This window comes from Sus scrofa, chromosome 14 (genome assembly GCF_054392235.1).
Source record: "Sus scrofa isolate SSC_HxYL_T2T_F1_AM1 chromosome 14, Sscrofa_HxYL_maternal_Yorkshire_Landrace_v2.0, whole genome shotgun sequence".
In the NCBI taxonomy this organism is placed as follows: domain Eukaryota; kingdom Metazoa; phylum Chordata; class Mammalia; order Artiodactyla; family Suidae; genus Sus; species Sus scrofa.
In genome coordinates, this window is record NC_139396.1 from 137161020 (window position 1) to 137181344 (window position 20325).

General features: G+C 53.5%; 1 protein-coding gene across 12 annotated transcripts in view; it reads left to right on the forward strand.

Moving 5' to 3' along the window:
- NEURL1 (neuralized E3 ubiquitin protein ligase 1) overlaps window positions 1–20325 on the forward strand; it is a 78564-nt gene that overhangs the window by 43938 nt on the left and 14301 nt on the right. For 8 of the 12 annotated variants that reach the window (XM_084995293.1, XM_084995292.1, XM_001926877.6 and 5 more), the window contains 2 exons: window positions 14275–14516; window positions 14946–15267. In XM_084995293.1, coding sequence (XP_084851419.1) covers window positions 14275–14516; window positions 14946–15267 — 564 coding nt within the window. Of the gene's footprint in view, window positions 1–426; window positions 757–11767; window positions 11895–14274; window positions 14517–14945; window positions 15268–15626; window positions 15711–20325 lie in introns of those variants that run through there. The other 4 variants (XM_084995291.1, XM_013983703.3, XM_021072773.2 and 1 more) reach the window with 3 other exon arrangements.

Below are 20325 nucleotides of genomic sequence, written 5' to 3' on the forward strand. Positions count from 1 at the left end.
GCGTCCATACTCCCCTCACTTAGAACCACAGCTAGACAGCTGGGGGGCCCTGTTTGTGGGTCCTGGGATGTGGGCCATGGAGGTCAGCGCTGTGCTCTGTAATGGAGCCATAGAGAGATGTGTGGGCACACGCGTGTGTGCATGAATGTGTGTGTGTCTGTGCTTACAAGTGTGCATTGGAGGTATCTGTGGGTGTGTACCTGTGCCAGCTTGTGCCTAAGCACACAGGGGTGCAAGTGACACCCCACATTGCCTGACCTGTCAAAGCGTGTGCTCTGCTGGGGAGGTCAATGAACTTGTGACCCCTGGGGTTCACGTCCATAGTCAGAAAGACCCCAGATGGACAGGCAGGCGGGTGAAGGGGTGGAAGGGAGGGAGGAGCCCTGGGTGGCTCCTGGGTGCCCCTCCTGTCCCCTCACCTGCCTGACTCCTGTGCTGTGGTCTTGAGAGCAACATGGCCGATGTGGTACCAGACCCAGAAGAGGAAGCTTTCCCAGGGACTTGTTTTGTCATCCCTGGGCTCGAGGAGTTGGGGTTCCTGTGCCGACTGGCTGGCGCCAGAACAGTGTGGGCCGACCTTGGGGAGTCCCTGCCACACTCCCCTGTGTGCCTCCTCCCCCCTCGGACAGGGCGGTAGGAAGTGGGGCAGCCTCCACCTGCTGGGTTCAGTGGGCACCGAAGACCTGGGAGAGGCCCGCGAGGAAGGAGGGTGGTGGCAGGAGCCAGTGGGAAGCCGTGGCCGGGCCTGGCAAGCAGGTAACTTCCCTTTTCCAGGCTCTGGACTTTGAGAGAGTAATTTCTAATTAAAAGAAAGAAAGAAAAAGGCAGGAAAGGAGATGTGAGAAAAGCAAGTCTTTGGCTCTCTTAAAAGGAAATGAATTTTGTCCTGAGCCCAGAGGGCTAAGTGACAGATGGAAGGCCCTGGAAGACACTTAATCCGGAGGCGGCCAGAGGCAGTGCCAGTGGCCTGGGCCTTGGCCTGGGACTCGGACTGAGCCGACCCGGGCCTGGCCCTGCCCGTCTGAGGGGCGGGGGCTCCTCTCTGGACTCATTAGCTGCAGTGGGGCCTATTGGCAGAGGGGCTGGAACCAACTGGCATTTTCCACTGGAGTCAGACTTGGGCAAGCCTGTGGCCTGGGAAGGACAGAGAGGCTTCAGCACAGGCTCAGGACGCAGCAGACCACCCTCTGGCTGCCCTGGAGCACAGGCTTAAGGGGGCAGTGAGGACCCCAAGACTGCCCAAGATGGCATATGGCCGTCAAGAGCTCATGCTCTAAGTAGATGCGTAGCAAGGGCAGTGTCACCTGGAGCCTTGCTTTTCTCATCTGTCAATGGGGCTTATCCTAGTAGCTGCCTCATAGGAGCACTGGGAGGATTCCAGGAGACAGTGTGAATAAGGACCTAGCATGCGGGAAGCCAGAAGGGCTTGGAGAGGCATTCTGAGGCCAGGGTCCTCTTCCTCCCCCTCCCACTGGGGCCAGGAGGATAGCCTGTGGTGCACTGGTTACCATGGGAGCTGGGCTGCTGGGTGAGTGCCAGTCAAATGCCCCCCCGCCCCAGCCCCGGCCTTGGCCTCCTCCCTCTTGCCAGGACCACCCTCCTAGGGCTAGGTGCCGGCTAAGCTGGCCCTGACCCCTGCCTCAGCCTGGCATCAACATGAATAGGCCACAGGAGTTGGGGGTTTGCCTGTGTCCTTATCCAGGACCCCTGCATGCATGTGCTCACCTGTTCTCACCTGTAACTGTACCTACACATCCCCACCCCTGTGCACTGGCTGCCCCTGTGGCTCTGGCTTCACCCCCTTCTGGGAGGTGAGTTGGGGAAAGTGGGAGATGCAGGGGGGTTGCCCCTTCCCAGGAGTGCTCTCAGCCCCCCAGCCTCACTCCTAAGTTACCTAGTTACCTAGTTCCTGATTGGGGGTTTGGTTTGGTTCAAACTGAAGAGTTTGATTTGCTGGGTTACAGTGAGCGGTGGGGGGTTGTGTGTGCATTTATCTAGTTGCGTGTTTGTGGACATGGCCTGGCTGTTTGTTTCTGGTGTCTGCAGATCATGTATCCATGTTAGGCCTGTGTGTATGTACCAGGTAGTGTGTACCTGCCTGTGTCACAATAGAGACTGAGTGTTTCATGTCTGCGTTTCCACGCATGAGCAGCTACATTTGTGGACTCTGTTATTCTGTAGATGTTGGTGTTTCTGCAGTAGGTGTGTGTGTGTGTGTGTCTACATGTGCTTGCGTTGGGGCTGGTGGTGAGGAGACAGGCTCCTCTGGGACCAGCCTGGCAAGGGACCCTTGGGAGAGATTAATTCTCATTTGGAAAATGGTTTCGGCAGTTACATGCTTGATCTCTTTCATCAGGCAGATTTCCAGAGCTGCTCCCTGTCTTGAGGGCAGGATCGGGGTGGGAGAGAGCACAGAGGGTGCCGTGCAACGCCAGGAGGCTCCCTCCCCTCCCGTTCCCCCCCACCTCCTCTCCCCACCTCCTTCACCACTCTCACCCCCACCCCCCAGGGCAAGGGATGGGCCTGTTGCTGATGGGCTTTGTGCAGATGACACGTACAAATGTCCCCAGACATGCATGGCAGCCCCAGGTCCGTCTCTGGACCAGCAAACCCTGGATGCTGGGGCGTAGGGACCTGAGAGATTGGCTCCCACTGTCCCTTTCACAGAGCGGGATGCTGTGGCTCAGAAAGGGAGATGGCTGACTGAGGTCATGTAGCTAGTGGCTCAGAGAGGAGCAGACACTACCCCTCCCGCAGCTAACTCCCTGCTTCTCCTTGGGCTCCTTAATTCTCACTCAGGCAGCAGGATAGAGACCATCACTCGGATTTAGGAGATCCGAGATTAGCACAGAAGGAACCGCCTGTCTTTGGGTAGCCGCTCTGGAGGCTTAGTTCCAAGGTGAGCTCCCCAGAGCCTGGCAGGTGTGTCTGTGAATACATGGGACACACACACTCACATCCTACTCATGCCCATGGGCTCTGGGGCGAGGGGCAGGTTGATCCATTTCTGTATTCCCTTCACCCAGCCCCGGTCTGGCGCACAGGGGCACCCCGCAGATGCCTGGTCACTGAGTAAGAAGGAAGAGCCTGGGGTATGGGCCCTGGGCTGCTGGACCATGTGGCAGCTAGAGCTGCAAGGGCCTGGCGGGTGGGGGGCACATAGGATGGAAGACGTGAGCCCTGAGCTGGGCAACAGGCCAGCCAAGGGTGGAGAGGGAGTGGGCAGGTGTTCTTGGTGAGAGTTTGAGTCCTGTTCCGATTGGACTGGCTGTGTGACTATGGGTCTCTGCCTTTATTTGTCTGAGTCTTGGTGTCCACTTTTATAAGTTGTGGGTGGTAAGGTTTACCCTGAAGGGTAGCAGAGAGAGGAAGTGAGTGATAGGCATAAAGGGCAGACAGCTGGTGCGCAGTAAGCGCTCTGCAAGTGAAGGCTTTCTGGGCCCCCGAGGGTTCTTCAGTGTACACACGTATATGCACCTGGCTGCCTCCAAGGACCAAGATTGCATCCGCCGCCTCCAGCCCTGGCAGACCCCCGGGACAGAGGATTCCCTGGGCACTGTGTCTGCCACTAGGCACCCTCACTGGCTATGCGTGGATGCACACTTGTGCACACGAGAGTGAGTGTATGCTTGTGTCGGGGGGCAACGGGGGCTGATGGTCTGTGTGTGTTGTGTGAATTTCTGTGACTGAGCCGTGCTCCACCTCATTCTCTCAGGTCTGGCTTGGGGGCTTTGGGGAGGTGCCGGGAAGACAGCGACAGGGAGTTGAACTCGGAATAGTTGCCATCTGGAATCCCCTTCTGAAATCTGGGGAGGGGAGGGGGAGAAGGGCTGGTTTTCTCCATGCAGTGAGGAGAGTGGGAGACACATATGTCTGTACGCACATCTGGCTGCTGGAGATGCGCACGCAGATGCCTACAGAGACTGGGATGTCAGAGCAAACGAGAGCAGGAGGCTCCGTGTGGAGAGGAACCTGGCTCTGAAGGTGCCATTCCCTGCTACTCTCCTTTACCTACCTTGTCATTGCAGCTTTAGTTGGCCTTCCAGGGAGCAGCAGGACCTCCCGCTGACATAGTCAGGTGCCCTGGGGCAGATGATCAAGTGCTGACACAGCCCCTAACCCTAAACCACATGCATATGCATGGGGGCCGCAGAGGTCATGGAGCAGCTGATCAGGGCGGAATGGACGGTTCGTGGAGGTCCCCAGCTAGAGGGGACCTGGCCTGCTAGCTGGCTAGCTGGGGCTCACAGAGGATGAACAGATGTGAGTTCAGAGCCCAGCTCCACTTCTTACTAGCTGTGTGCCCCTGGGTAAGTTATTACCACTCAGAGCCTCTGTTTCCTTATCCAGAAAATGGAACTAAGGGGTACTCTATTGCTACATAACTAATTATCCCAAAAGGTAGTAGCTTAAAACAACAAACAACCAACCGTGTAATTATCTCCCATTTACTCTGGGTCAGGAATCTTGACACAGTTTAGCTAGGTGCCTCCAGCTTAATGTCTCTTGTGAGGGTACTGTCCAGTTGTTGGCTGGGGCTGCAGGCTCATCTGAAGGTTTGCCCGGAGGGGGATCCAAGCATACATGGTGAGTGGTGGTTCCCACTCCCTCCTCCGTGGGCTTCTCCATGGGGCTGGCTTCCCTAGAGGGAGGGGCCCCAGAGAGGCAAGAGAAAGTAAGCAAGACACAGGCGGAAGGCTTTCCATAAACCAGCCTTGGGAGGCCCATCCATTAGTTCATCTGTATTCAGTTTGATAGAAGCTAGTTGCTAGGTCGACTCCATACACAAGGGGAGAGGATTACAGAAGAGCATGACTGCCAGGCGGTGGATGAGGGGGATCCCTGGGGCCATGTCAGAGGCTGCTTCCCACAGACACTAACTTGCAGGGGCTGGGAGAATGAGATGAGGTGGCACATGAGAGGCATCTAGTGCCAGTGCCTAACACAGAAGAAGGCAAGTGGGAAGTGCTTGAAGGTTCTTGAGCAGGTGGGGCCATGGTCAGCTGTGGAGTCTGGGATCTCAGTGCTGGGCATTTAAGGAAGCTGTCCCCTCTTTCTCTAATTTCTCCATAGGGCTCCAAAAAGGACAAGGCACCAAGTGGGTGCTCCTTGGACATTTGGGCTGAAGAAATGAACAGTGGCAGTTCATTCAGTGGCTTTTATTGAGCACCTGCTGAATGCTCTGGGCTAGGTACTGGGAAAACAGCAGTGAAAAAGACAATGATCTCTGCCCTCAGGAGGCTCCTAGACCATCAGGGAGATGCACAGATAACTCTGCAGCCTTCCCTAGTCAGAAAGCTGCACTGTGGAACACAGGAAGTGATTTAGGTGACTTTTTACTTGCCTCTGCCAAGGATGGCACATGCCCAGAACCATTCTTGGGTGTGAAGACAAGTCAGTGCATTGCATGCAGTGGGTACCTCAAGGCATTGGAGCTTAATTCTGTGGAGGATCCAGAGTTGAGAAAGGCTGCTTGGGTGATGGATGCACTGTTAGGGGCACTTGGGGTCCCTGGGCCTGGTCTGGAGATCAGAGAGACTTGGGAGAAAGTGGGCTCCCAACTCAAGGTCTGGAACTCCAGGTCTGGAGTTCCCATTGTGGCTCAGCAGGTTAAGGACCCAACACAGTGTCCATGAGGATGCAGGTTTGATCCCTGGCCTCACTCAGTGGGTTAAGAATCAGCATTGCTTCAAGTTGCAGCATAGGCTTGGATCCGGTGTTGCTGTGGTGTAGCCTGGCAGCTGCAGTTCTGATTTGACCCTGGGAACTGCCTGGGAACTTCCATATGCCGCAGATGCAGCCATAAAAATAAAAAATAAATAAAATAAAATCAAGGTCTGAAGGATGAGAAAAAACAACAATAACACAGGTTTATAGTTGGGAGGCAGGAAGGAATGGTTCCCAGCAGAGAAATGGGCTTGGGCCAGGCCTCGAGGCAAGAGACAGGTAAGGGAGGTGGCCCCTTGAAGGAACCCAGAGAAGTGCACATCTGCCCAGTTTTACCATCATCTCACTCAAGACCCCTCCCCACCTGCTCTCCCATATCGCCCAAGTCTTTTCCCCAGAGGGAGCCCCATTCAGTGAATTTGGGTAAACTAGTCCAAATCAGGACCACCCTGGCCATGTAGGGTTCAGGTGTCTGGGGTAAAATACAAGCCCTCCCCCTGGGCTGAAATGAAGCGATTATTTCCTGTGGTGGTGGTGGCTTGCTTTTAGAAGAAATGATAAGACCTTATGTTGGAAGCAGGTGTTAAAGTTTGAAAAATTCTTTCATATCTCTGAACTCACCGGGTTCTCGCAATGGCCTGGAGAGAGAGAGCAGTTATGATGGCCCCGTTTTATAAAGAAAGAAATTAAGGTCCAGAGAGGTGAAGCGACTTGCCCAAAGTCACACAGCACGTCTGTGGCATGCCCGGGTTTTGAACTTAGGAGTTCTTGCCTCCAGGGCTTGTGCTGTCTGCCCTGTCCTGTCTGGAAAGTGAGACAAGCTTCCCTCATTGGAGATGCAGATGATCATGCTAGCACGGGTATTGAGGTCCACAGGTTCAGATCAAGGTGCTGCTGACTATGGTGGGATCCAACTGGGCCTTGGAAGATGGATAGGATTTGGAGTGGTGTGGGTGGGGCAGGGAGAGAAGATACACAGGGCTGGAAAATAGCTGGAGCCAAGGTGTAGCAGAGAATCAGATTGATGCCGATTGCAACAGTAATATAATTGTTATTAACAACTGTTCATCAGTCATAGAATTATTAATAACCTTTATTATTATTATAGCAACTACTTACTGGGTTAGTGTTAAATACAGCATTTCTTTAAGCCTTGCTAGAATATCATGAAGGTCTGTCATGGCCTCCAATTTATAGATGAGAAAAATGAGATCTCAGCTTTGGGTTCGGAGACAGCAGGCCTGGGTTCAGATTTGGGCTCTTTCCTCTGGCTGGGTGACCTTAATGAGTCACTTCATTTCTGAGGACCTGTGTCACTGGGGGCATAATGAAGACACTGCCTGGTGAGCCATGTAGAGGTTGGTTATTGTCAGTAGTGTCGCTTCCACCCTGTCTTTCCATGGCAGCCCAGGTCAACCCAGCCTGGGCACCAAGGCCTCTGCCAGGATGGTTCTCAGGCAGAGTTGGGTGGGGGCAGTGGATGGTCACTCCAGATGTTACGCTCTTTCTTGGCATCTCTGCCTGGGACCCCACCAAGGGTCAGGAATGTGGTCCAGAGCTGGCCAAGGGTCACTCAGAGGGCTGGCCAGGCTTGTGTCTGGCAGCTCATAAATGCCCAGGAGGAATGGGCCAGGGAGGGTGCGGGGAGTTTCCATTGTGTCAGCAGCAGCCTCGCCTGACGGGGTGCTCCCGCTGTGGCTCCTGAGAAGCTTGTAAAGCTGTCACTAAGGAGGGCCTCCAGGGGAGCTCTGCTGAGAGCAGATGGAGAGATTGGGGCTCCACCCAGGACCATTGGCCTTGGGAGAGCAGTTGGCGCAGCTCACAGGCCCGGCATCTTTCGGCCCTTTGCTTGGCTGCTCCTCTGGCTGGGACTGGCCAACACCTCCTCCGTGAAGCCTTCCTCCACCATGCCTGCCATCTTGGACTCCTGGGGGAAATGAGCTCTAGTGTTAGGTGCTGAGTAAAGTAAAGGACCTTCGACACGGTATTGAAAGATCCAGGCTCGGGCCCCAGCTCTGCCACTTTAATTGCTGTGTGACCTTAAGAAAATTGGTTAGGTGTTCCCGTCATGGTGCAACAGAAACGAATCCAACTAGGAACCATGAGATTTGCGGGTTCAATCCCTGGCCTTGCTCAATGGCTTAAGGATCTGGCATTGCCACGAGCTGTGGTGTACGTTGCAGACGTGGCTCGGATCCCGCATTGCTGTGGCTGTGGCATAGGCCAGCAGCTGTGGCTCCAATTTGACCTCTAGCCTGGGAACCTCCATATGGCTCAGGGTACAGCCCTAAAAAGACAAAAACCAAACAAAAAAACCCAAAAAACCCCACAAACAAAGAAAAACAAATTTTCTTTTCTTTCTCTTTAAGGGACCTGAATTGCAACTCACTCATCCATAGACTGGGGATTTTAAGAGTTCGCTGTGTATTTTCTTTCTCTTTAAGGGACCTGAATTGCAACTCACTCATCCATAGACTGGGGATTTTAAGAGTTCGCTGTGTATGTCAGAGTGTGGGGAGGGGGCCCTTTTGGATGGTAGAGGAAGAGGCCCTGCCCCCAGCTGCCTCTCTGGCTCTTGGCATCAGAGCTGCGCTCAGGGTTAATTCTCATTCTGCTTTCTCTCCTTGCTCCCCCTTGGATCGTAATGCCAGCTGAGATGGAGGAGGGAGACAGCAGAAGCAGGGACAGCAGGAATTGGCAAGGTGGTGGTTGCCCTGGTCAGGGCCGCCCCATTGGATTCCTCATTATTGAAGTCCATGAGAATGGCGCCCCCTGGAGGCGCTGTTTGTGGAGGCCCTGGCTCTTGTTCAAAGAAGTGATGAGGCCTGGGCTAGGGCCGCGGCAGTGGGGCAGGCAGGAGGGCATGGAGCCCAAGGATGCTTACTTCTGAGTGAGACTGGCAAGTTGTGTGTAGGGTGCTCAGAGACTCCACCGGCGCCTGGGCACGGTGGGGCTGGTGGGTTAGTGACAAGGGTTCAACTGGGGCCTGCCAAGCAGCAGGTGACCTTGGTTCATGGGCAGGAGATGTTCAGCAAGTCAGCTCCTGCAGAGGTGGCTCAGTGGGCAAGAAGTGGTTGGCACGGGCCTTCACAGGCCCAGGAATCCGTGAAGGTGCTTGGTGGCTGTCAAAGTGCTCTCCTCAAACTCCCACAGGGCAGGGGATGACGTGCCCATTTCACAGAACCAGACTTTGGGGTCTTCTATCAGATGGTCCAGATCCTAGGCACTGCCTGTGGTGGGGTGATGGGGGCTGTGATAGTCAAAGATTCCAGCCTCCCTTTCATGAAGATAGCCTTTATTGTCGCTAAAATTCACCCTTTTAGGTACATAGCGTGGTGAGTTTTGACAGATGTAAAAGTTGTGTGACCACTATAATTAAGATATGGAACATTGCTGTTACCATAAAAACCTCCTTTGTGTTGCTATGTAGTCATCTTTCCTCTTCCCCAAACTCTGATCCCTGCTGATCTCTCCAGGTCTACTCTTTTGCCTTTTCTGTAATGCCATACGCATGGAATCAGACCATGTGTGGCCTTTCAAATTTGGCTTCTTTTGCTTAGCCTGCTTTTGAGGTTCCTTCTTGTTGTTTCATAGTTGTGTGTGTTTTGATTGCAGGGTACTCTTGATTGTGTGGATGGATATGCTGTGTTTTATTTATCCACTCACCAGCTGGAGGGCGTTTGAGTTGTTTCCAGTTTGAGGTTATTATGACTAACGCTGCTGTATGTTTGCGTACAGGTCATTGTGCAGGTGTTTTTTTTCTCTTGGGTAGGTGCCCACGAGTGGAATTGCTGGGTCGTACGGTGGGTGTTTAATTTATAAGAAACTGCCAAGCCATTTTCCACATTGGCTGTGCCATTTTGCCTCCCATGGGTAATGGATGAGGGCACGGTTCGCATTTCTGTGTTCCAGGGGCGTGCATGTGTGTTGTGGAAACCGCATAACAGAAAGCTAGGATCCTCCTGTGTGCTACATGAGACAATTTTCAGTGGGACACGGATGAATATTTTTTCATATTTTTATCAGTTATGACCATAATTTTTTTCTTGTTAGGGCCGTATCTTCGGCATATAGAAGTTCCTGGGCTAGAGCTTGAGTTGGAGCTGCAGCTGCCGGCCTACGCCACAGCCACAGCCACACCAAATCCAAACCACATCTGCAACCTATGCCACAGCTTGTGGTAACACCAGATCCTTAACCACTGAATGAGGTCAGGGATTGAACCCACATTATTCTGGAGACGGTGTCAGGTCTTTAACCTGCTGAGTCATAAGGGGAACTCCAATTAGGAGTTTGAAAATGCCTTTAAAAAAAATGTATCCAGCCCACCAAACCCATGCTTTCTTGGCTGTTAATGCTGAATGGCTAAGACAGGTCCAGTTGGATGATCTGGATTTGGCTCTGAGAGCCCCATCCTGCTGGCTGGGTAACCACAGGCAAATACTCAGTCTCTCTGAGGCTGATTCATCATCAGTGAAATGGCTTATACTGTCTCTCCTGCCTCATCAGTTTGCTGTGAGGGTGAAACCAGTAAGTATATGTAACCTCTCAGTTCAGAGCCTGGCACGTGTTAGCACCTGATGAACGGCTGCCGTTGTCATTAGATGGATGTGGCCCGTGTGTAGTAGATGTGTGCTCTGTGTGGTCACCTTGTACATCCATGCGTACATGAGTACATGTGTGTGCACAGTGTGTGTGTACATGTGTGATTCCTGATCTGATGGATAAGGGCAGGGTTAAGTCCCTCTCTCTCCTATGCCTCCTAAGGTCCAGGTTACCCTTGTGATCTCACAGGTACATGTGTGTAAAGGCCCGTGAATGTGCCTTTTTGAGGGCACACATCTGGGTGCCCACTTTGTTCCTAGGGACCAAGTCTCCCTCATCCTCATTCTCCATCTCTTCTGCTATCATCCAGGGAGCATGGGCCTGTGCTGCCTTCACCCACCCAACATCCTGCTTGTAGACGACAGGGCCTGGGGAATGGTCCTCCCAGGGCCTGGGTCTCTGGTCCCTGGGGGTCTCCATCATATTTGCCCCGAGCCAGGGTTTCCTGGATCTTTACCCAGTGCCCCAGGACCCCACCTGGGATAGGTGGGAAGGAGAGGAAGCGTTTTGAAAGATGTTGAAGCCTTATAGTTGGTCCATGGATTCTGAACAGAGGCTGCAGCAGGGGGCCCCATAGGAGAGGCTCTCCTTGGCTGCTGGGCTCAGAAGTTTTAAAAAACTGCTTTATTGGAATATAACTGATACACACTAAACCACACATGTTTAAGGTGCATGATTGGATAGGTTTTGACGTAGGCACACATCCGTGAAGCCATTACCACAGTCAAAAGTGTGAACACTTCTATTGCTTGTCACTCCAAGTGTTCCCTTGTATCCTTCCCCTAACCACCAGTCTTCTTGTTATCACTCTAGCTTAGTTTGTGTTTCATAGATTTGGTACCAGTGGGGCAGGATGGAAGGAGAGAAAGGGTTTTGAAAGGCGTGGAGGCCCCACAGTTGCTCCATGGATTGTTTACATTTTAAAAACTGGCTTATTTCACTCAGAGCAATTAGTTTGTAATTCCCCCATGCTGCTGCTTCTGTCAGCAGTTCATTCCTTTTTCATAGCCGAGTAGTATTCTGCTGTATAGTCATACCACATTTATTATCCATTCATCTAGCAGGTACTTCTTTTTTTTTTTTTTTTTTTTTTTGCCATACCCACAATACATGGAAATTCCTGGGCCAGGGATAGAATCTAAACTGCAGCTGTGACCTAAACCATAGCTGTGGCAATGATAAATCCTTAACCCACTGTGCTGGGCCAGGGATCCAACCCGTGTCTCCACAGAGACAAAGCCGGATCCTTAACCCGCTATGTCACAGCAGGAACTCCTGGTACTTCTTTTATGCTTTCATTTCTGTGTTGTATACAGCCCTGAACAGGCCATAGTCTTCTTTTCACTGGTGGTATTTTTTGAAAGCAAGGATCAAGTTGTGTCTGAGATTGGCCTGAGCCTGTGGGTACCTCGTTTAGGCAGGGCACCTATAGCCAATGCCACCCTTTGCTCAGCTGTCCCTTTCCTTGGAATGACCTCTGCTCTGTTCTCTTCAGGGGTCACTCAGCTTCTTTGGGTGGCCTTCCCAGACTGTCTGGGTCTCCTCTGAGCAGTTCCAGCCTTCACTGCTTGGCAGCCTTCAAAGCCCTGGAGCACCATTCTTGATTCCTTAGTGAGAGCAAGGTGAGCCCCACCTTGTGGACCTGGCCTGCAGGAAGCTACTCCAGAGAGGCCAGGAAGCTGTTGCTCAGGGTGTCTCTTTGGCTCTGGATTGTGGATGCTGGTGCCTGGGACCCTCTGGGAAGGAGGAAGCAAAAATGCAAAATGATGCAAAGTGATGCAGTCCAGTACAAACACAGTCTGGACCAAAGTCTGGGCTTTCCTGGGTCCTGGGATCTCTCCCTCCTTCTCTTCTCCCTCTCTGTCTTCCATCCCCTTCCTAGAAACCCCTCCTCTCCCTTTAGGGAGGGGAAGGCCTCTGGGCAGGCCTCATGCTGACAGAGCTTTCTGTATTATTAAATTCCTGCCTTGGAGGGACCAAAATTTGAAATATCTTGGAAGGCCTCCGTCACATTCTGTGGCTTTCTGCTTCCCCACCCCCAGCTTCCCCATCTACTGTGTCTCTTCTCGAGATGACAGGATGGGCAGAGGCTAGTCTTCCTGACGGATGGGACACAGATCTTGGGGAAGAAATGAGCCCCCAGCTGCCAAGACTATGCATTAATGCTGCCAGTGCTATGGATACATGTCTTGGAGCCTCAGGGTGGGGCCACTTATTGTGCCAGAGAGGGGAAGTGGCTTCCCCAAGGTCACATGGCATGACAGACACAAGCCACCTGGCACTGCATCTCATGTTCTTTCTTCTCTCTGTCCTGTCTGCTGGATGCCAGCCTCACGTGCATGTAAAGTGCTTTCTGCACCAAGTCTTCTTTATGGAAGGAAGCACTGTACCTGCCTGGGCAGGGGTTCTTGAGGCAGATCTAAGTTCCTAGGAAGCCTGGGTGAAGAAACCTGCCTGTGTCCAGGATGTGGGCACAGGCAGTGTAAGGCAGGAAGGCAGCCTGGGGAGGAGGGAGGTGGCCCTGAAGGAGGGAAGAGAGTGGTCCTGGGGCTGATGCTGCAGAGACCCCCACCCCACCCCTGGCCCCTGCTTCCTGGTCTCCAATCACAGCCCCATGGTCATGTGTTCACTGCAGCTTATCACTATCTGCCATTTGTCTTGCAATTTCTATCTTTGTTTTATCTCCCTTCTTGGACTGTTGGCTCCTTGAGGATGTGATCCATGTATATTTCATGCCTTATCTTCAGTGCCTAAGATAGGGTTTAGTATTCAGATACATAATGAATATTTGTTGAATAAAACAAATGGTGGTGGATGTTGGTTGTAAATGGTGTCTTATCACAGTGGTGGTGGAAAGTAAATGGTGTAAATACTGGTGAGGAGAGTTGATAGTAGTTGGTGGTGGTGGGTGAAGGATGGGGTAGATGGTGGTGGTGATGATGGGTGAGGGGTGGGGTAGATGATGGTGGGAGGTGATGGGTGAAGGATGGGGGGTAGATGGTGGTGGTAGGAGGTGATAAGTGAAGGATGGGGTAGATAGTGGTGGTGATGATGGGTGAGGGGTGGGGTAGGTGGTGGTGGGAGGTGATGGGTGAAGGATGGGGGTAGATGGTGGTGGTAGGAGGTGATAAGTGAAGGATGGGGTAGATAGTGGTGGTGATGATGGGTGAGGGGTGGGGTAGATGATGGTGGGAGGTGATGGGTGAAGGATGGGGGTAGATGGTGGTGGTGATGATGGGTGAGGGGTGGGGTAGATGATGGTGAGAGGTGATGGGTGAAGGATGGGGGTAGATGGTGGTGGTGATGATGGGTGAGGGGTGGGGTAGATGATGGTGGGAGGTGATGGGTGAAGGATGGGGGTAGATGGTGGTGGTGATGATGGGTGAAGGGTGGGGTAGGTGGTGGTGGTAGGTGATAAGTGAAGGATGGGGTAGATGGTGGTGGTGATGATGGGTGAGGGGTGGGGTAGATGATGGTGGGAGGTGATGGGTGAAGGATGGGGGTAGATGGTGGTGGTGATGATGGGTGAGGGGTGGGGTAGATGATGGTGGGAGGTGATGGGTGAAGGATGGGGGTAGATGGTGGTGGTGATGATGGGTGAAGGGTGGGGTAGGTGGTGGTGGTAGGTGATAAGTGAAGGATGGGGTAGATGGTGGTGGTGATGATGGGTGAGGGGTGGGGTAGATGGTGGTGGGAGGTGATGGGTGAAGGATGGGGGGTAGATGGTGGTGGTGATGATGGGTGAGGGGTGGGGTAGGTGGTGGTTATAGGAGGTGATGGGTGAAGGATGGAGGCAGATAGTGGTGGATAGCAAATGGCAGTAGATGGTAGCAGGGGAAGGATGGTGGCAAAAGTGGCAGGGGTGGAAGGGGCAATGATGGTGGAAATCCTGGGCAGTGGATGACTTCTGCTTAAGCCCCAGCCCTCTGCCTTTCCCTAGGGGCACCTGGTCCAGCTATTGGACTGTCAAATTCTCTGACACTGTGACTTGTTTCTTTGCAGACTCCACTGGGGGCCCCTTCCCTGTCACCTCTCACCGATGCCACCACAAGCAAAAGCACTGCCCACCAGTGCTGCCCGGCGGGGGGCTCCCGGCCACGCCGCTGCTCTTCCACCCACACACCAAGGGCTCCCAGATCCTCATGGACCTCAGCCACAAGGCCGTCAAGAGGCAGGCCAGCTTCTGCAATGCCATCACCTTCAGTAACCGCCCAGTCCTCATCTATGAGCAAGTCAGGCTGAAGGTGGGGCCTCCCTCCCTTCTCCTGTCACTGTGTCCCCTGGGGCACCCCCCATCCCCCCCGCCCCAGTCACTACCTTCTTCTCATGGTCATTACTATGCCCTTTCCTCTTAATAGCTGCTTCCGCTCTTCCTCACCCCTTCTCTTCCTCCTCCCTGCTCCCTCCTCCTTTCCCAGCCTTCCCTGCTTGACAGAGAAGGAACAGGAGAGGAGAGTGGCAATGGGACCCCTGACTCTCACTTGACCTGTGGGAGGCTCCTGGGAGAGGGAATGGAGCCCAAATGACCAGTGAGCTGGGCGGTATGACTCCCACGGGAGTCTGGCTGGGGTGGGGAGCCGAGACAGGCACAGTCCCTCCCCCTGGGTGCTGTGATGGTGGGGGAGAAGCTGCACTGGGCTGGGGGCTGTCTGAGGCCAACCCCCTGCTTCCAGATCACCAAGAAGCAGTGCTGCTGGAGCGGGGCGCTGAGGCTGGGCTTCACCAGCAAGGACCCATCCCGCATCCACCCTGACTCGCTGCCCAAGTACGCCTGCCCCGACCTGGTGTCCCAGAGCGGCTTCTGGGCCAAGGCGCTGCCCGAGGAGTTTGCCAACGAGGGCAACATCATCGCCTTCTGGGTGGACAAGAAGGGCCGTGTCTTTTACCGCATCAACGACTCGGCTGCCATGCTCTTCTTCAATGGGGTCCGCACGGCCGACCCGCTCTGGGCCTTGGTGGACGTCTACGGCCTCACGCGGGGTGTCCAGCTGCTTGGTGAGTGCCTCACCCACCCCCCGCCGCCCCCGGTCCTTATGTGCAGGGCTTATCTCTAGGTGCTGTGGTCTGATGTGGCTTGGTTCCATCAGGCAGGGGGATGCTGCCCCCATGGTAGGAGCTCTGGGGCCGAGCAGGCACAGGGACAGCTCTGGGGACCTTCATGTGAACGGCAGAATGTCCCCTTCCTCCTGGCACACCGGTGTGGCACGTGCAGCCTGGCAAGAGTTCTGTCCTCCGTGGCCCTTCAGATTGCACCTTTGAGCAGTGTATGACCTTCGTTGTCATATACGGCAGCCTGGAAGACCCTCCCCCCTCAGGAAGAGATTAATATTCATCATCATAACCATATCTTATAGAGCCCTTCCTGCGTGCCAGGCACTTTGTTGTTGCCGTTCTCGTAGCAGCCCCAGGAGACAGACTCCATCACTGGGTCCATGGAGGTGAGGCTCAAGCTCAGAGAGGTTGTCATTGGCCCCGGGAGGCACCACAGGTGAATGGTAGAGCCAGAACTGGTCCCAAGTCAGTCCTGGATCCTGGGCTCTGCAGCCTTCCAGGAAGTCCAACCCCACCCTAGTGCTTTTTGCAAGGACGTGGGTGAGAGAGGAGAGCAGGAGGCTCTGGATGGGGTAAGACGCTTCTGGCTGCTCCCAGGACCGCCAGCATGAGTAAGGCCGCTTCAGGGCAGTGAGAGGGCAGATATTCTGTGGGAGGCATTAGAAGGCATTCTGGGGCTATGAAAGTATCAGGCTCCCTGGCAAAGGCACACACAGACCCTAAATGCCATGGCTGGCAGGGGCCTCAGTGTCTCAGACTTCCTTGGGTCCCACAGTGAGTTGATGGCTGAGATGAGACCAGAATCCAGGCCACCTGATTCCTAGTCCAGGAATCCCACCTTGCTATGCTTGAGCGTGTGTAGGCAAGTGTGTGCACGTGTGTCTGTAGGAGCATAGCCTGGGTACACATCAGCCCATGGGCAAATAGGCTGTGTGTACAGGAGGAGCCTGGATGAACCTCAGCTTTCCCTTCTGTGAAATGGGTTGGTAGGAAGATGAAATTCAGCCAAAGAGGCTGTGAGTAAAGTGCCCAGCTGAGTCCTGGGTACCACGTTGATGCTGAGTCAACACTTGCTCTTCCTAGTTCCCTTCCCTGCCTCCTCGCCAAAAAAAAAAAAAAAAAAAACTGCCACGGAGGTGGTGGAAAAGTGTTTTTTTCTTTTTGTCCTTTCTGACGTCAGAGCCTAGAAACAGTGAAGCTCTTCTTTTCAAAACACTTTTATTTGAGAAAAAAAGAGAGTTTTTTTTTTTTTTTTTTTTAAAAAAAGACACTGAATGTAAAAACAAAGACATGAGTAATCGTCAGAAGCCTTTCTGCTTGAGGGAGGGATCCATGTCTTATCTGGCCAGGTTCCTCTCTGGAGAGGAATCTTGTGCCTGGCGTGTGAAAGATGCTGAGTATTTATAGGGTGGGTAGGGGAGTGTGATGGGATGGACGGGTAGCTTGTTAGATGAAGGAAAGGGTCGGGGTGCTGAGGCAGACCCAGCCCTGCTCACAGAGCCCCAGGCTCGATAGGAATCAGGGAGACAAAGCAAACATTCCTGAGACAATCGGGGCATAACCCGAGAGGACAGTAAATCGCCGAACGGGTCATCGGATCCCGTCCATCTGCCGAGATGGGTTCCATCCAGTTATCTCTCAACCTCACAGCAGCCAGCCCTGGAGGGAGTGTTTTTTTTTTTTTTTTTTTTTTTTTTAATCTCCATTTGGCAGGGAGAAAATTGAGGCTTATGTAGGCCCGGCTTGTGTAGGGATGTGGCAGAGCTGGGACTCGAACTGGGTGTTCTGATGCCAAAACCCTTATCTTTCATATTACCCGTGCCTCAGCGGGTTTAAACAGGAAAGTCAGAGGCGGCTGAGGTCAGTGAGGGAAGATGGAATCCAGGAAGGCTTCTTGGCAGAGGAGGCTTAGGCTGGGTCTACAAATTCCAGGAGGCTCAGCAGGAGGATGAAGGGGACACTCCAGCTGAGATGGGACTTCCAAATCTCAGCAGCCGAACGAGGGGCCTGGAGAATAACCTTGAAGGGCCCCATCCTGGGGCAGAGCCCAGGCGGCCGGCCTCCTTCCCCCTTTGACTATAAATGGGTTTTCACGCAGCATTTTCACTTGCCTTTGGATTGCCCGTCAGGCTGCTCTCTGTACAGCCGGTAAGGCCGAGGCCCCAGCTGATTCTGATCACAGCCATAAACCACCGTAATCCCTGGACACTTTCAAACACAGATTATGGCCCCTAAAGTGAATTTGCAGATTAAAATATCTCCTCATTTTGTTCTTTCTGATTTAAAAAAAAAAAAAAGTTTCACTCAAGATATCTTTGGAGGAGTTCCCTTCGTGGCTCAGTGGTTAATGAACCTGACTAGGATCCATGAGGTTGCAGGTTCGATCCCTGAGCTCGCTCAGTGGGTAAAGGATCCGGCATTGTTGTGAGCTGTGGTGTAGGTCACAGATGTGGCTTGGATCCTGTGTTGCTGTGGCTGTGGTGTAGGCTAGCGGCTGTAGCTCCAATTTGACCCCTAGCCTGGAAACTTCCATATGCCGCAGGTGCAGCCCTAAAAAGCAAAAAAAAAAGACCTCTTTGGAGGTGGGCGGGCTGCTCTATGCCCCCACCCCCGGGACACGCCCACTGCCCCTGTGCAGCCTCAGGGTCCGTCTCCCTCCCCATCCTCATTGCTGTCGTCCCCCCTGCCCATCTCCCCCCTCTCCTGCCCACCACGTCACTGCATGAGCTCGTCTGGGCCTCTCTCCCTCCACCCAGATCCCACCAGCTCCTCTGCTTTCCCGGGTCTCCCCCCTTAGCTGCTGCCTTTGTGTTTCTCCTCTGAAGTAGTTGCTCTCTGTCTTGGTGGCTCTGAGGATGGGCCTGTCTTTCCTGGAGTGATTGTCCCCCAAACCAGTGTCTCATCTTTAGAGACTTCCTACCAGGCCTGCCCCCTTGCCTTCATGCTTCTGTCTGGAACCTGTGGCCACAGCCCTCCAAACCCCACCTGGCCAGTATCAGCTTCTCAGACCAGAAACAGCCTGGCATCCCTGGCACATAGTAGGTCTGCAAGTCAGGCCATGGACAGATTGGCCCTCTTCCTAGACAGAGTGGAGGCAAGGGCTAGTGTCTCTCTCGGATTGACACCTCCAGGTCGGGGCCCCATCCACCCCCCACGGCCCTGACCATCACCTAGGCCCGCCAGTGCCCACCCCCCGGCCCCAGCAGACCTGCTTTGGGCCTTCCCCAGTTTTGCTGGAGTTGACAGCAGATCATCCTCTTCCCTCTGGGCACCCTGGCCCAAGCCTGGGCTGGCATCTCTAAGAAAAACAGCTTCCTACCTCCAGGAAGAAGGACCTGCCAGCAACTAAGTAAATAGGAGTTTTATGGAGTAATTAATACTTGGAGAGATAAGTTCCTATCCTAGTTTTCAAGGTCTCCCTGCTCCTCTCAGAAATACTGGCTCAGGGAGAGTAGCTGTGGGTCCTGGCTGAAAGCTAGTGGGCCAGGATTCCACTTACAGGGTGCTCGGAGCACCCCCAGTACCCACCACAGCCAGGTGCTATGCAGGGGTCGTGGGGAGACCCTTAAATTAAAAATCCAGGAGTTCCCATCATGGCTCAGTGGTTAATGAGTCCTACTGGGAACCATGAGGTTGAGGGTTCCATCCCTGGCCTCTCTCAGTGGGTTAAGGATCCAGTGTTGCCGTGAGCCATTGTGTAGGTCGCAGATGAGGCTCAGATCTGGCATTGCTATGGCTGTGTTGTAAGCCAGCAGCTGTAGCTCTGACTGGACCCGTAGCCTGGGAACCTCCATATGCCAGGGGTTCAGCCCTAAAAAGCAAAAAACAACAACAACAACAACGAAAAAACCCCAGCCCCTTTCATTGAAAAGTGTTTACATCGGGTGCATACCATATGGCTGCTCTGAGGTGACCTAAATCCAGTTCTGCAAAAAACTGGCTGTAGAATAAAACTGTGGGCGTGCAGCCCAGGAGCAATTCAGGAGGACTTCCTGTAGGAGGGGAGTTTCAAATCAGGAACCAAGGCAGGTGAAGTGAATGGACTGGTTAAGGTAGAGCAGTTTAGGCCAGACAAGAGCGGTGTGCACTGAGAGAGGTGGGGAATGGGCGGTGAGTTGGGGAGCAGATCCTTCAGGAGAGGAGGTGAAGTAGGAAGGTAGGGAATGGCTTGTGGAGAGCAGCTATGCACCAGTGTGTATGTGCACACACCCCAGGGGAGAGAGCAGAAAGAGTAGAAGGTTTCTGGCAGCTTCTTGCAGTTGAGTTTTTTAAATAAGAGGAAATGTGGCCCAGAGATGGGGAGGGACCTGCCCAAATTCTCCCAACTAGTCAGAAGCCTGTCTGGGCCTGGAAGTCAGATCTCCCAGTGAGAAGACTTATTACCACATCAGAATGTTTGTGGCTGAGCCCAGGAGGGTGTTAGGAGGGTGTTAGGTGGGGGCTCTCAAGGACTCAGGGTGTCATCCCACCTCACTGCCCACCAAGGGACTATCAGGGTAGCTTTCTCAGGGCCAGGCTGCTGCTGCACCAGTTTCCGGAGTGGCAGGCCAGCCTGGCTGCCCATCACTCCGTAGATAAGGCCCGGGGTCAGGTCCCCATCCAGGATGCGCCTAAGCTCATGGTACAGAGTGTGAGGCATCCCAGCCGGCTGAGGACCACACTGCCATCTGGGGCTCCTTCCGCTTCCCAGGCTAAACCAATATTTACCTTCATCTGTGGCTGCCAGGGGCTGAGAGGCAAATATTAGCTTAAGGAGCCTGAGCCAAGCCCTTGGGATGGAGAAAGAGCTGAGGATGCTGATTCTTCCTCATTGATAGTTTTCATTTCTTCTTAGTTAAAAAAAAAATAAAAATCTTGCTGTTCCTTCTGCTTCAGAGACTCTTCCAAGCACTCCTTTTCTGCTCACCCCAAATTTTGTCAATTATATCATGGCCCAATACCAAACCCTCCCCTCCACCAGGGAGCCTTCCCTGACCGCCTCTGTCCTTCATGGACCCTTCC